At 35.5% G+C, this 17,310-nt stretch overlaps 1 protein-coding gene and 1 pseudogene across 1 annotated transcript; both read right to left on the bottom strand.

Annotated features, from left to right (window-relative positions):
* Positions 1–6,253: 6,253 nt before the first annotated feature.
* LOC107063012 (uncharacterized) lies at positions 6,254–7,605 on the bottom strand. Its single transcript, XM_015314387.1, has 2 exons — positions 7,558–7,605; positions 6,254–7,090 (listed from the first exon to the last, which is right to left on the bottom strand). The coding sequence occupies exons 1-2, from the start codon at positions 7,603–7,605 to the stop codon at positions 6,254–6,256; spliced, it is 885 nt and encodes a 294-aa protein (XP_015169873.1).
* Positions 7,606–8,562: 957 nt separating this feature from the next.
* Positions 8,563–8,958, bottom strand: LOC107063013 (uncharacterized; annotated as a pseudogene).
* Positions 8,959–17,310: the final 8,352 nt, after the last annotated feature.

Below are 17,310 nucleotides of genomic sequence, written 5' to 3' on the forward strand. Positions count from 1 at the left end.
TTCTCTTTGGCAACGATCACAAGATTTGGCGAAATCATGAGGATCTTGGTGGATGGTAGGCCAGTAGTACCCACACTGCAAAATCTTATGCGCTGTTCGAATACCACTATGATATCCACCAACAGGTGATGAATGACATGTTTCAAGTACACTCAACATTTCAACCTCGGGCACACAACGACGAATAATCCCATTAGCACAACTACGATACAAGTAAGGCTCATCCCAAAATAATTTCATCACATCATGAATAAACGTTTTCCTTTGGTGAAAAGACAAATTCGGGGCTACCAAATTGCTTGCCAAATAATTATCAAAGTCTGCGAACCAAGGAATCAGATCATGAGAAGCAGCCAATACTTGTTCATCTGGAAAAGCATCATTAATTTTAGCCCATCAACAAGCTTTAGCATAGCCTCTTCCTCTAATCTGGACAAGTGATCGGCAACTTGATTTTCAGTCCCCTTTCTATCTTTTACCACAAAATCAAACTCTTGCAGCAACAATACCCATCTAATCAATCTTGGTTTTGCATCCTTTTTCGCCATCAAATACCTCAATGTAGAATGGTCAGTATGCACTATGACCTTGGTACCATGAAAGTAGGATCGAAATTTTTCTAATGCGAAAACCACCGCAACAAGCTCTTGTTCAGTCACGGTATAATTCTTCTGGGCCACATTTAGAGCTTTGCTAGCATAGTAAATAGGATGGATAATTTTCTCTCGCCTCTGTCCCAATACTACATCAAGCGCCACTCCACTCGAATCGCACATTACCTCAAACGTTTGTCCCCAATCCGGTGAAATAATGATAGGTGCAGTAACCAACTTCTCCTTCAACTCTCCAAATGCTCTCAAACAAGCATCATCAAAATCAAACTTATACTCCTTTTTGAGCAGTTTGCACAATGGATGTGCAATTTTAGAGAAATCTTTGATGAACCTCCTATAGAAACCTGCATGCCCAAGAAAACATCAAACACCTTTTACAGAGATAGATGGAGGAAGTTTTTCTATTACCTCAACTTTCACTTTATCTACCTTAATGCCCTTCTCAGAAATCTGATGACCTAGAACTATCCCTTCTTTCACCATAACGTGGCACTTCTCCCAATTTAGCACAAGATTACAATCTTCACACTTTTTAAGCACCTCAACCAAATGATTCAGACATCGATCAAAAGAGTCACTTACCACAGAGAAATCATCCATGAATACTTCAATAGTGTCCTCCACCACATCAAAAAATATCGACATCATACAACACTGGAGGGTCACTGGAGCATTGCACAACCCAAAGGGCATCCATTTGAAGGTAAAAGTCCCATAAGGGCAAGTGAATGTAGTCTTATCTTGGTCCTTCAGAGCTATAGATATCTGATTGTAGCCCGAATAAGCATCAAGAAAATAATACCAACCCTTACCAGCAACTCTATCCAACATTTGATGCATGAATGGCATAGGGAAATGGTCATTTTCTATCCAAGCATTTAGCTTTTAGTATTCCATGCAGACTCTCCATCCAGTCACAGACCGCATCAGAACTAGCTCGTTTCTCTCATTAGGAACCACAGTAATCCCTCATTTCTTGGGCACACATTGAATAGGACATACCCAACTACTATTTGCAATAGGATAGATACTCCTTTTTAACTACCTCTTTCATAGGCAGATTTAATCTTCTTTGGTGCTCAATACTAGGTTTGTGATCTGGCATGAGTTTCATTTTGTGGGAACAAATACTAGGAGGAATCCCAATAATATCTGCAATAGTCCACTCAATAGCTCGCTTGAACCTCTTTAACATAGTCACCAAACACTCTACTTGTCTTGCATTTAAATCTGCTGCAATGATGACCGGCAAAGTATTATCTCTACCCAATAATACATACCTCAAATGCGGTGGTAGAGCCTTGAGCTCTCATTTTGGTGCCTCAACAATAGATGGTCTCGCGGGTGGAGGCTCACGATTCTTCATGTCTAACTCATACTTCTTTGGTTTTGACTGATATTCGCACCTGTCGAGTGCAGCCACCAACTCATCGTACTCTTCAATTCCATCACTATCAAAATTCATCATAACTGCTGCTAGTGCCTCAACACCAAGTGTCTCTTCAATTTGCACTTTTGTTCCACTCTCAACTCTATAAGTTATAGCAGATACCTTTTGGAGCTCATTACTCTGCTTCATGGACCTATAAATATTGAAAGTTGCTTCTTCATTGTTCAGTCTGAACTTTATCTGCCCCTTCTCCATATCAATCAATGCACGCCCTGTGGGGAGGAATTGGTCTCCCAAGGATGATGGGAACCTCAAAATCAACCTCACAGTCAAGAATCACAAAATCCGCCAGAAAGATGAACGACTCCACTTTTACTAGGACATCATGGAGTACACCAATGGGCCTTTTTATGGTTCAATTGGCCATAAGTAACTGCATCGTAGTAGGCTTTGGATCCCCTAGACCCAACTTTTTATATATAGACAATGGCATAAGGTTGATCCTAGCACCAAGATCACAGAATGCCTTAGCAAAATGTAACAACCCTATAGTAAATGGGATCGTGAAAGCGCCAGGGTCTTCCTTCTTCTGCACAAGAGACCTTGTAGCAATAGCGCTACAATGATGCAATCTATTATCATCTTCAAAACACATAGACCTTTTCTTTGTCACCATATATTTCATAAACTTCGCATACCCATGCATTTTCTCCAAAGATTCTATCAAAGGAACGTTGATGGAAAGCTGCTTCAACATAGTAATAAACCTGCGGTATTTACGATCTTCAGTCTTCTTCACTAACCTCGGTGGAAAAGGTGGTGGAGGTCTAGGTATTGGGACCATTTTTTAAGATATCTCCGCTTCATTCTTTATCGCATTCTCAGACTCTTCTCTAACTCCTACCACATCATCTTCTTTTCTAATCTTACCATCCACCATAGACGGCATAGGTGGATCTATGGATTGCTTACCCTTTGAGTAGTAACTGCCATACAATGACCATCATTCTTTGGATTCTAGATGGTGTTGCTAGGAAGAGTGCCAGGTTGACGTGGGTTCACTGTAGTAGACAACTGAGTCATCTGCTGCTCTAGATACTTTATTGACACTGCATGGGAATCAACCTTTTGACCAATACCAGACACGTCGTTTCTCATCTCCTTCACATTCTCATTAGTTACATCACACCATCTCATCATCTTCTGCATCATATCTTCAATACGCGTCATATTGCCTCCAGCTTCCCTAGTACCAGATTCTCGATTTTGAGGGGGAACATAAGGTCCAACCCGATTGTTTCTGTTGCCATATTTGTTCTGGTTATAGTAGTTGTCGCGATTGAAGTCCCATCCCAGACGTATTGACCCTCTCGGCTGTAATTGCCATAGTTCTGACCTTGGTTTCCTTGACCTTGGCGCCAATTTTCTGTGTTGGATCCTTGGGCGTTTGGTCGGAAACCCCCCGTATGATCATTCAACACATAAGTATCATCTTCATAGTAACACTCTTCAATTGGTGGTGGAGTTCTAGTCAAGTAGTTCACAACATTTACCTTTTCCGCAGCTCCGCTCACATATTTCAAAACCAACCGTAACTCGGTCCTCATCTGAGCCATCTCCTCACGAATCTCATCCATAGACTGGTTGTTTGTAGCATGAACGGCAAATGTGTTTCTCCAGTATCTGACCTCCTAGTGCTCCATGCTTTATTGTTGCGAGAGATCTTCTCCAGTTTTTCTGCAATCTGTGTGTATGTGCACTCACCATATGAACCTCCAGCAATAGTATCAAGCACTGTTTTATTATTGTTATCCTGACCTCGATAGAAATATTCATTTAGCGACTCATCATCAATACGGTGATTTGGAACACCTCTTACGAAGGCAGTGAATTTTTCCCAAGAGCGACTCACAGACTCTCCAGGTAATCCCACAAAATTGTTGACCTTATCTTTCTGATTGAGCTTCTTGGACACTGGATAATATCTTGCTAAGAACACATCCTTCAGTTGGTCCCATGTATAAATTGAGTTATAAGGGAGCTCAGTGAACCATACAACAGCATCGCCTGTCAATGATAGAGGGAACACTCGCAATCCGATGACATCCATATCCAAGTCTGGTCTACCTACACAGCTTTTGTAAACTACCCTTATCTTGGATATGTGAGAATATGGGTTCTTCGATGGTGATCCCGAGAAGAAGCCCCTCGTTGTAAGCATCTGCATCAAGCTACTGGTCACTACAAATGTGTGCCCCAGAGGCAAAGGGGGTAGGACAAGAGGTCCTTCAGAGTCATCAATATTGACGTTTCCCCTATAATTGTCATTCAGTCGTGGGCTTGGTGGACCCTGCACCCTCATTGTATCTCCAAATTGATTGTCAGCTGGAACCTGGTTGTCCCCACCAACTGCCCTCGAAGGTTGCATTTCAACTTCATCACCTAGATTGCCTCCGATAGGATAAACTTGAACTCCTTGATTGTTCATTCTTCGCAGAGTTCGGTTCAACTCTAGATCGTAAGGAGTAAGTGGTTCACCCTAGCTCCGTATACTTGGAATACACTAGAGTCAAAACCTGAGAGAAACAAAAAAAAAAGAAAGTAAAATTAGGAAATATTTGACTAAAGTTCAATAATATAGTTAAAATAAATCTAAAAGCCAAAATCCCCGGCAGCGGCGCCAAAATTTGATATGCTCAAATTACACCTCCCTAAAGAAGCATAAGAGATCGTTATCAAGTAAAGAACCAAACTCGCAGGCTGGGGTCGATCCCACGAGGAAAATGGTTCAGATTTCACTTTAACCAACAATTATATTTGTTTAGTCAAATTACTTCCAGAAACAAGTCAATAAAGGGGGGGATTTGTGAAACAAATTGTAAGAATTCAGTAAGTAATTAGTAAACAAAAGTCAATTTTGGTTGTTATCAAGATGAGAGAATTAACTAAGGTATACGTGTTCCCCACAAGGTCATAACGCAGTTATCCTAGTAATAGCAATCCTTTCCTAGTGTACTACATGCAAACTGATAAGTTAGGTATCTCTAAATCCTTGGTCTGGCATCTAAAGAATTTCACCCAGCATCCTGGTCCGGCTACGTGTGTATAATTTACTAACCCTTACCTTTACCTCATATTAGACATCACATCGATGTTTGGCTTAGTTATTACTTCGCACCAATCGACACTAGCCTATTAGATAGTATCACAGTAAATCTATGTTGAAAATTCTTTTCTTATTGATTACCTCCTTGGTCAGGCAAGTAGCAACAAAGAGAGTTCTAACGCGTGCACTCGTTAAAAAGACTTCTAAATGAAAGAATTATCAATGCATGCAACAACACTATTAGAGAATTGCTTAGTTACTATTCATACTTTGTTAATCGCTCATGGTTCCCACAACCCTAGTTGTGGAGTTTAGTTACTGATAATCATATAAACACAATTTATTGTTTTAGATGAAAGAATTATGAACTTACGTAAGAAGAATAATAAACCCAAAAATTCAACTTGAATTGCAACACCAAAATCTTCAAAAGGAACTTAGGAAATGAAAAACTGCTAAAGTTGCAAGTTAATCTATCAAGTCAAGAACTAGAATAATACTAATAAAGTCTAACCCCAAAAAATGAGGTTTACATTCCCTATTTATAGAAAACAAGTCCTAAATTAAAAGGGAAACAAAATAAGAAAAGTTTGTTGAGCCACGCGTCTTCATTCCACGAGACTGACTCACGAACCGTCAATGGATATACGGTCTGTGAGTCCCTTTCGTCAGCCAAGATATAGAAAATAATTCAGCTTCAAAAAATCAGCTTCTCTAAAGCAAACGACGGAACTGCAGTACGGACCGTAGATTGATCTACGGCCCGTCAATCCCTCTTCGTAGCTCGAAACTTAGAATCTTCACACAGTAGGTACTGGAACCCTAGCAGTATCATTCTACGGATCAGCAGTATGGTCCGTAGATAAATCTACAGACCGTCAATGGCCACCGTGGTTCCATACTTGGTCAGATTTCCCTAATTTGCCTTCCATGCCTTGCCTGCTGATCTACAGTCACCATATACGGAGCGTCAATGGACCTACAGTCCGTAGATGCCTTATTCTTCATTTCTTTCAGTTGTCTCTTTAATTTCACGCCTAAAGATCTTTCTTGCAAAACATGATAAAACCACATAAAAACCAATACAAAAAGGCCCTAGACACACACAACTCTTAAGTGAAATGTATTAAAAATACCGTAAACTCACGGTATATCACCCTTCTTCCCACAATTGTAACACTTCCCTTCGAATTTTCTATCGTTCTTTTCATTCTTCGATACTCCTCTTGAGCAAAAATTTTCATCTCCCTGAAAATGTTTCTTTTTAAACCCACCAGTAGCTTGTTTGATGTTCCTTCTTTTGTTGGTGTAAAGGGCTTCTTCCTCATTCTTAATCGAGGGTCCTGCCATTTTCTTCGCCATGGCTTCTTGGCTAGCAAGTAAATTTTCAAACTCAACAAGTGATGGCTGATTTGGACATCCCTCTATACCAGCAACAAAACCTCTATATTCAGATCTCAAACCATGGATAATAATTCTTTTTACCCTGGTTTCCCCAATTGGAGTTGTTGAATCCAAATCTAAAATTTCACGGCATATCCTTTTGATTTTGTGAAAGTACTGGGCAATTGTCATATTAAGTTGCTCTGTTGATAATAACTCGCTCTCCAAAAGTTGTAGCCTTGAATCATTCTTCTTTGATAAAAGTGCAACAAATGTGTCCCACGCTTCTTTAGGCGTTTTAGCATCATGAACATGCTCCAACACATCTTCGTCGATTGTTATTTTGAGCGCAAACATTGCTTTGCCTGCTTTAACCTTCCACTTACGAAACGTTCCATTGGCATCCTCTGCCTCTGGTTGGGTAACTTCACTTTCAGTGACGACTTCCCAAAGATCTTGGCCTTGCATATAGGACATTATACAAGTTGCCCATGGATTGTATTTCTGGTTATTGAGCTTTTTGATTCCACCAACTACTTGAAGATCATTCATCGTGCTGACTCTGATACCAAATGAAGAATTCAACATAACAGGAAGCTAAATAATCAAAACACAAATAATAGGGAAGAAGAAAGAGAAGAGAAAATAGTGAAACTATTTTGCAGAGAAGGAGTTGCAAGTTTTTTATTTAATACGTTCAGTGGCCTAATATTGGCTTATAGAATTTGTGGAATCATAATCCCACTAAACTACTTGCCCTAAATTCTAGGAAAACAAATCTGCACTAACTACAACTAGGAAAATATCAAGAACTAATTAAATAACAAAGTGACAACCAAGGGCTAGAAAATAGCTACTGCAAGACTTAGTCAAACTAAAGTAAATATGATGATGTTGCACGACTTTAATAGGATTTGTTCTGTTTTGTCGGATAGGTGGTGTTTTGGTGAAGTTGAACGTATATACAGCCAGTAGTTTATTTTCATTTGTTTCATCGAAATCTGCAACTAATAATTTATATGCAGTAGAACATGAAGTTTTCGAAAGAGAAAGGGGAAGATTACGAGCATTGTATCAGCAACAACATCAACAGCCACAGCAACAGAAGCCATCTTACAACAATCGTCGAGGGAACTCGATGAACAATTTGCAAACCTCACTTTGAAACAAAAAGAGGCTGAGCGTGATGTTGTTTCAGGACAACTCCACATGTAACTGTAGCTATGCCTTTAATCGTGTCTTACTGACTATCCCTCAGTTGACTTTGCCATGGACCTGACAAAAGTTAACGATTTCCATTATGTGATATCAAGAAGAGGTGTTGCTTCCTATGTGCTCACCTGCAACAAGTTTGTTCTCCTTCTGTCTAAATTGATTCTAGTTCTTGTTACAACATGTGTCTTTTACATCAAGATTTGTTAAGCTTTTATGTTCAACTTGTGGTCAATGCTAAAGAAAAGCATTTGTCGCAGTTAACTCACCTGAGGTGGTTAAATACAGCATGATATCTCATGTCTGTATGTTAGGAATGATTAAATTCATCAGTTTCCCTTTGTAACATTTTCCAACTTTTGATTCCCTTCTAATTTCATCTTCATGAACCATATAATGTAAACATTAATGGAGGAGCTCTTTTCTACTCATTCCTTCTTTCTTCTTAGTGCAATAAAAACATTCTTGTTAATTTTTAACTTTCTATGAAGTTATTGTCTTATGGTACATGCCACCCAGGCCTAGCAAACCCAAACCCTACCCTACCTAATATTAGACATTAAATTTTCATGTAAGTACTGCATTTTAATTAAAATCATATTGGTTTTCCATTCTACTAGAGGGATTAATCCACCGTTCAATTCAATACATACATACGAATAAAAAGGGTAAAGTTGCATTCATATTGGACAAATTGCTGATAAAACAAACACTACAATGAAAAAAAGGATCTGCAGATCAAAGATAAATCTTTCAACTACCGTAAATCCTCGAACAAATAAGAAAAAAACACACACAATCCCAATCTTTAAAACATTCAGAAAATACACCGAAAAGAAAAAACCTATATAAATAAATCACTCAATTCTCTTTCTTTTCCCCTTATCAGCAACATCAACATTCTTGTTCTCCAAGAAACGAATTCTCTTGTTGACAGCAGCAAGCTTTGATTCAACTAGCATCAGGATATCTTTCTCTCTTTGTTCTTCTTCTGGTTTTGGTATTGGTGTTGATGATTCCTTGTGCTTCTTTTCGGGTTTTAGATTTTGAGAGTAGAGATGAAGAACTTCTTTACAGGCATCCAAATTGTCAGGCCAAGTTTGGAGTTCCCCATTAGGACCAGTAATAACAGTACAAACCTTGATATCGTAGAGAGTTGCAAGCTGCATTGATTTACTCTTTCTGTATTATTTCCTCCCTTGATAAGACTTGGGATTGTTTGTTTTCTTCTTGCTTTGATCTTCTTCTGCCATAACTTGATTCGATGTAGAGTCCTGAGAAGAATGAGTACGTATATATAGGTGTTTTGGGGGAATTTTATACCTTTGGTATTACAAGTTGCCTATTTAAATTATAATTAGTATTAATCATGATTTGAATAGGAAAGAGAATCGAATGCTCTTGGGAGGTTTGGTCAAAAATATGCTAAAAGTTTTGGTACGTAAGTGTCCCGAATTGGGAAAAAAGTATAATATAAAAAATAGAGTAATTGTAACTTCCCAAGTTTACTAATAGCTGGCTTAGATCGTCTACGTCACGCTTAGTGAGATGCATTCTTTTTTCTGGAACCTACCGAGGTAAAACCATCCAAATACAACTTAATAAGTCGGGTTTATTTTGGAATATGGTATACAACTTTATTAAGTAAAATATTAAATGAGAGTCCTTTTTAGATTTGGTAAGGCAATCTTGTGAAAATATTAGTGGTCTTTTTGTTTAATTATGCATGGATTTACTATCTTATATTTTCTTCCACATCCCTTTGATATATAAAGTAAAGAGAAGTTGATTTGGTTAAAGTTTGATGATTAATCAAATTATTTTTGAAAATTAAATGAGAAAATAATTTTGAATGGAAAATTTTTAGTATAACTATATCTGTCCATTAGTAATTGTCATACTTTCCATTTTTAGAGTCAAACTATAAAAACTTTGACTAACATTTTACAATACAGTTTTTTCATCATATTGATAAGAAAAAAATGGCAATGCTACAAACAAATAAGAAAAACAAAAGGAATATGTATATGTAGGTTTTTAAGGGAAATTTTGTGCTTTTGGTAATAGAAGGTGTCTAGTTAAGTAACAATTACTATTTCCTAATTTGTACTAGTAGGAATAGAATTAAAATCTCTTGGAGGTCGGTAAAAAATCTGCGAAAGTTTTCGTATGCGAAGCCTCCCAAATTGGAAAAGAAATACTCCATATATTGAAACTTACGAGATTGAGTAATAAATGTATTAGGTTACATAGTCTAAGTTTTTTTCTCTAAACCTAGTTGGATTTTTGAATGTTTTTTTTTTCTATCGACTCACGTTCCATTTCAGCGTAAACCAAATTAAATTAATTTGATCACTCACTAAACTTTAACCAAATCATTTTTTCTTCACTTTATATACAAGAATAATGTGCAAGAAAGTATAGGAAAGTCAATAATATTTTCACAAAGTTATCTTATCGTATCTAAAAAAGGCTTTTTTCAATATTTTACTTAACAAAGTTATCTACTGTATCTCAAATTGACCCAATTAATTAAGTAATAAGGTTAATTTGGGATATGAAAAACAACTCTATTAAGTAAAGTATTGAAAAAGAGTCCCTTTTGGATATGGTAAGAAAACTTGTGAAAATAGCGATATTTTTCTTTGATTAGGTATGTATTTACTTTCCTATATTTTCTCGCACTTTTCTATGGTATATAAAGTAAACAGAAGTTGAATAAAAATGTGACGATTAAAAAAATTATTTGAGAAAATAATTTTGAGTTAATTGAATGAATATTTTTTCAAGTCATCACATCAAAACTAATGAATTTTGATATGTAAGTCAAGACAGAATCATATAACTTCATATTATATTCAACGTGCTTATTTTGTTTGATTATTCATAAATCACGTCATATTATTTTTAAAGCTACAAGGGGAAAAAGGAATTCAATTCATCACAAATTAATCAGAATAATTTCATGCCATATACAACCTAGTTATTATGTTGGATTACAAACAAATCATTCCAGATCGTCAACAATCCCCAACCCCAACCAGGGCCACCCAAAATTGGAGATCCTCAAATATGTTGTTTTCCAAAGCTTTCTTTTGAAGTACAACATATAATCGTATCATACTTACATCTATGCTTCAAAGACCTCTTGTGAGAGACTATCACTGTATAAATTAAGATTAATTACTGGTAAGACTTACTTAAAATATTGTTAATATCAAACAAAAGGAGAAAACAATGATGGTAAGTCTATATTTTAGCCTCTGAAATGAAATTTTCATCCTTAAAATGAACGATATGTTGAGTTATAAGTCTTGAGAGCCTTTGAAAGTCGATTATTATGATTTAAACTATGTTTTGAGGAAAAGTTTTAAAGAGGCGATTTTGATTAAATGTTTAAGGGAACTAAGTATTCCCAAATGTATCATTTTATACACTGAGAAAAGAGAAACTTTATTTTTGAAAAGAGTTTATCAGTTCAAAAGATATTTCAGAGCAATTACCTCTTCTAGGAGGATAGTTTGAGTAATTATCTCTAATTCAGAAAGAGTTATGTTTCTAACATATGAGCATGAGTTATATATATTATTGGTAGTAGTATTGAACACTGATATGGGGATAAGTTCAAACAACTCAAAATCCTCATAACTATGTATGCCAACATGGGTAAAGGATCATACTTTTTTAGATAATTCCTGATTGCTTTTTAGCATAGTTTAGTGGATCCAATTAGTTGAGATGTCTTATACCCCAACAAGGTATAGGACAGTTTTGGCAGCGTGGGCGAGATGTTGTATCATCACGTTGCTCATAATGATGGTTGTCGGTTAGAGAATCTCCCAATTAAGAGTAAATATTCTTTTTATTGTATTTTTATACATCATTGAGTATATCTCCTACTTGATAATGTTCTAAATATTGCATCTCTTATTGTTGTTTTCAAATTGAGTTGTGTTGAGATGAGGTGAGTAGGAATTCTCATAGTATCAGTTCAGTTGCTTATGCTTCCTCTTTCCCCTTACATACTTGTACATTCAATGTACTAATGTCATTCGACCTGCATCATTTTATGATGCAGATACATGTGTTCAGGGTCATCAACAAGCACTCCGTTGATATCAATTGTGTTCCATCTAGTTTGGTGAGCCTCCTTGCTTCCAGAGGGTTCCACAAATATTTTATTCCAATTTTGTGAAGATGTTGTGGGTCCAGTCCCGATATCTCTCATAGTTATTAGAGGTTTCATAGACAGTAGTAGTTAATGAGTCTTTTCCCATTTCTTGTTATTGTTTCATACTGGAGTTGCCTTCTTATGGCTATTTGAATATTTCATTAAACTTATACAAAGTTGAGTTATAGTTGACACTTTATGAGTTAATATTTACATTAAAGTTCATATTTTGATTGAGTAAGTCTTTCACTGAGTAATGAGTCAGGCCAAGGGTTCGCTTGGGGACCAACGATGGTACTCGAGTGCCAGCCACGTCCAAGGTGTAGGTTCTGGGCGTGACAACTTATTTATACGATCTAAACCTGCATTTGATGAACTTTATGGGTACTTGTATGTCTTTCGAGATACCCAAGGTTAGAACTGGCGTTCTTCTGAGGTTGTTTCCATTATCACATTCTAGAAAAGCAACAATGTGGTTGAATGCTTTACCACATGATTCTATAACCAACTAGGGATAGATAAAGGACACGTTTTTGGAGAGCTTCTTCCCACGCTAAATTATGTTGCAACTGAGGGATGATATAAGCTATTTAAGGCAACGACCTAGTAAGGTATTATGTGAGGCATGATTGAGATTTAATAAAAAGGTGAAGCAGTGCCCATAGCATAAGCTATCTGATGATCATTTGATGGAGATTTTCTACATGTCTTAGAATTGTATGACCAAGCCCATAGTTGGCACAATCTTGGAGGGTTTCTTATGACGCAGACATATATTGATGCAACAACTACACTAGATAGGGTAAGAAAAAACTAACAGGGCTTGCATACACAAAAATCTGAAGTCTTTGAGAAAAAATATGTAGTTTGTTTATATGTTGAGCAGCGTAAACTAAAAGAACAATGAGTTCAAGATATGAACCATATCTTAACACAAATGGACTTGATGACAAAACATGTTTTGACTGGTGGAATGGAGAAACTGAATGCAGTGGGAGCACATCAAGCCACTGGATGACATGGTCAGATGGAATATAAAACTGAAGAAGAGGCTATGTATTTGAATAACTAGGGGTTTTACAGACCAATGATTAGGGAAATAAAGGTTGGAACTATCAGAAGGATTATTATTATGAAAAGTGATAATCACTCAACTATGTCCCATTTTCATAGCATAGACTGTAGTATACAAAATAATATCCAACTTTAAAGTTCGGGATCAAACCATAAGCACTGACTGTTGGGATAACTCTCTAGTTAATTTCTCAACCCAAAACAAACTAGAAAATTGTACTATCAACACACGATATATATATATATATAAGCTTAAGTCATATGGAGCCCCTTAACGTTATCTGCATATTTCACTTAAACACCTTAATTTAGCCTCGTGCCTATTAAACACTTTTTCTGTTAAAAAATTATTCATATTAAACACAAAATGCTAACATGGCAAAAAGGGTGTATTTCACCCTCCTTTAAGCGCGTCAAGCAATTAAAAATTATATATTTCTTTTGCTTTTCGACTTACAAACCTAATAAGTAAATAATAATATTAATAATAATAATAATAATTAATTAATTAAAAAAAGGAATGAAGTCTTCTCTCCATCTTTTGGCGAAGCTCCATTATTCCTGTTGAAAAGAATATTCTAGTGAGGAATTCATTATTTTTTCCTGATAAAAGTTCCTTTTTTTTCCATATAATTGTGATAAATTATTACTAGAGGAGAAAAGATGAGGATAATGGGCGGAACGTTTTAACGCTATTAAAATGAAAGGTGAATGAGGGGGTTAGCTTAAATAAGCATCAATGGTATATTATCGACGCCCAACGATTAATCTTGATTTCTTATTTCATGAAATTTGTTATCAATATCGTGCGTAAAAGGGATAAGATTCAAGAAAGAGGTGGAAGGCTGGAGGCGATACCGCACTTCAACGTTAGAAATTCAGTTAAAAGGGAAGCAAGGTCCAACAAAGAAGAAAAAGGAGGGGAGAGGCAATGGTAATTTAATTGCCAGTGAGGCGCAATGAAAAGGGAAATTATTTCGCTGGAAAAGAAGAAGAAGAATGGTGGGGCAGGGGTGGGGGAGGGGGTGGGTTAATTTAATAATATTTTTTGTTTTTTAAAAAAAAATCCTTTCGGATTATTTGAATAGAGTTTTAAAAAAGTTAATTCAATCGCCACATGTCACAATTACATTGGTCCATTTTCTATGTTTATGCGTTTGAGATGCACGCATATTTATTCTTTTATTGATTAACATTTTGTGTCAAATAGGTATAAATTTGTTAAGATATAACTGTTCAATAGGTAAAAGGATAAATTGAGGTGTCTAAATGAAATATGCGGATAACTTTAAGGGGACACATACGACTTAATCCTATATATATATATACACACACACACTAGAAATTATCAATATCAATTATCAAAAGCAAGGGTCAACACAATGACGTTCTACCAAGTTTAGAAACTACGAGGGTTGTGTGCATTACGATAGAATTTTGACACAATAGGGAAATATTAATCACAACCAAATCAATTCATATATGTATAACTTTTGGTCTAGGCTACTTTCGATACCCTCCTGAACTATCTAACATATATCTCTTGGATTCTCTCGAATTCCATGACCCCTACCAATAAGACACCAAATGTTGCTACTAATTAGACTATTCCTAGCTCATATCATTAAATGAGAAATTAATTGAATTATTCAGCTCAAATTCATAGACTAATTTCACCATGTCATCACTATTAAGTCTTACCTAACTCCATTCTTTCTTTCCCAAGCAAAAATGATGTTAACGAGCTCAATGTATGTTCCAAACCACTTATTTTATATTATAACTGCAAAACAACATTAGATCCATGCATTATTTTCCTCCCCCATACATAGGCTTTTATCATACACTAAGCCCATACCTGAGGGATTGTGACATTAGCAGGACTAAATAAGGATTGGCGGAAACCAGTTGATCGCCCAAAATGGAAAAATGTTATACAATGTATGTTTAAAACATTACTACTGATTACAAAAAACTTTGAAGAAACACGAAGTTACCAAAGTTTAAATGAACCAGTAAAGAACAAAAATTTATTAACAAAACTAAAATCTGTGAAAACGTACCGGAATATGGAAAACATAGTGGAAAGTAGATCAACTAGGACTCTACAGACACGGCTTCATAGAAACCCTAGAACTCTTGAACTTTGTGCTCTGATACCAGGTTTGTCACGTCCCGTGCCTACACCCTGGATGCGACTGACACTCAAGAACCATAACTTGCTGCCCCAAGAGAACCGTTAGCCTGGCTTAACTCTCAGCGAAAGACTTACTCATCATTAAAAGAACTCAAAGGAAAGCCTTAACTCAAAAGTCTCAAATACTTAAACTCAGAATATTTAGAAATAAATATTCTACTGGCCAAAGAGGTAACTTAAGCCTTTAAACAATTTTTAAAATATTGTAAAAGACTTCTCAAAATAACTCGAAAGAACTCTCAAGACTCAACTTTTAACTCTACCTTGAATTGGAATTATGAATTCAAGGTTATGATTCATGTTATGACTGATATCTCGATGTTTGGATGTAGTTTAGAGTAGCTAGAATCAGAACGGAATGAAGGTATCCTTCAATAGAACTCAAACGGGCCAAACGACGTAAAAAGGGGTGGGGGCAGGTAACCGTGGCACACTGAGTGGCGCGGGGCGCCAACCCCTAAACTGCAGAAACTTATTTGTGGCGCAATGCTCGCGCGGCGCGCCAGTCCTTACCCAAATTTGTCCCGACAAATTTTCTTTCTCGTTTTCTGACCCTAATTTGCCTAGAATCGAATGGTTTCTTTCCAACTCACTTAGATTTGAATACCCAACATAATTACACAAAAAGCTACTCAAAACGACCCACAAATTACTAACATTCATCTCAAGAATTCATCAAAGCCTCAACAATCAAGATTAACGAATTAACTTCAACAAAACTCATCAATAATTCAAATCCTTCATCTTTGAGAAGGAATTTGAATTAAAATCAAATGATTGGCGTGCAGGTGAACGAACCCTGTACTATGAGAACTCACATACCTATTAGGGATCAAACCCTTGACGAAACAATCCTCGATTTGCAAGAAAACTTGATGAACGCCTTGAACCTTCCCTCTTTTCTCTTCTTTTCTCTTCTTGAACTCTCCCCTAAAACCCTGAGGGCATGTTTGGAAGGACACCCTGATAATTGGATTTGGTGTAATTGGGTGCATTTACACTGCCTGTCCTGTTTGGTTGAACATGTAATTACTTGGTCATCAGGTAATTGGTGTAAATGGCAGGGGTAATTACACTCTACAATTCACAGGCAAAGACTGTGAATTCCTGGTAATTACATGGGTGTAATTACCAACGGATTACTTTTAATTTTTTTTTAAAAAAAAATTTATTTTTATTTTTTTTGTTTTTTAATTATTTTTACTTCTATTTATATTTTTATTATTCTAAAATTTTCTAAAAGTTTATTTTATATTTTATATTATTATATTTCAAATCTTCTCGTTCTCAACCTTACTTCACGTGATTCTATAATTTTTTCGTATTATCTATTTCTATACTCCCTGCTTATTTTCTCATTAGCATAATTTTATTAGTATGCTAATTTTTAAATTAAAATAGAATTTATTGTTAAGTAAGGTTATAGACTTACGTTTATTTTTTAAATAATCATATTTATGTATGCTATGTTGAAATCTGCTACAAGAGTGTTATGTTAAATTTTTTGTTTTGAATTTATAACTTATGTTATATTTTATGTTTCATTTTTTTTAGTAATATTGAATTCACATTGCAAGTCATTTTTAAATAGACTTGATATATTATCTTTTTGTCGAATATTTAATAATTTATGACATTTTATTTATATATTAATCTTTTTATGAAACATGCATTTCACAATGTTCGTAGAAACTTCATACTTTTAGTTTTTATGATCAATTCAATTGAAATATATTAATTTGAAAAATTATAAATGAATATTTTTTTCTTAATATTAGTTAAGAACATATGTTTATTAATTAATATATTTTCAAAAAAGAATATATATCTTAAATATGTAATTTAATATCTTTTATAATGTTTCTTATTTGTCTAGTATAAATTTTAAATAATTAATTTTTATTTTTAAAATATAATATAATTTTATGATTGCGATTTTGCATCAAAACACAACATGTGTAATTACACTTTGGCATTCAAACAGGACATGTGTAATTACACTGTAATTACACTGTGGCAAATAAACAGGTCAGTGTAATTACTAGATTGTGTAATTACTAGGCTGGCAATTACTACGTTATTAATTACACAAATCCAATTACCAGGTGGCTTTCCAAACAGACCCTAAGCGTAATTTAGGATTGTGAAAACTGATCCAAATCA

The sequence above is a fragment of the Solanum tuberosum genome, unplaced genomic scaffold, assembly GCF_000226075.1.
Source record: "Solanum tuberosum cultivar DM 1-3 516 R44 unplaced genomic scaffold, SolTub_3.0 scf00291, whole genome shotgun sequence".
Taxonomy (NCBI): domain Eukaryota; kingdom Viridiplantae; phylum Streptophyta; class Magnoliopsida; order Solanales; family Solanaceae; genus Solanum; species Solanum tuberosum.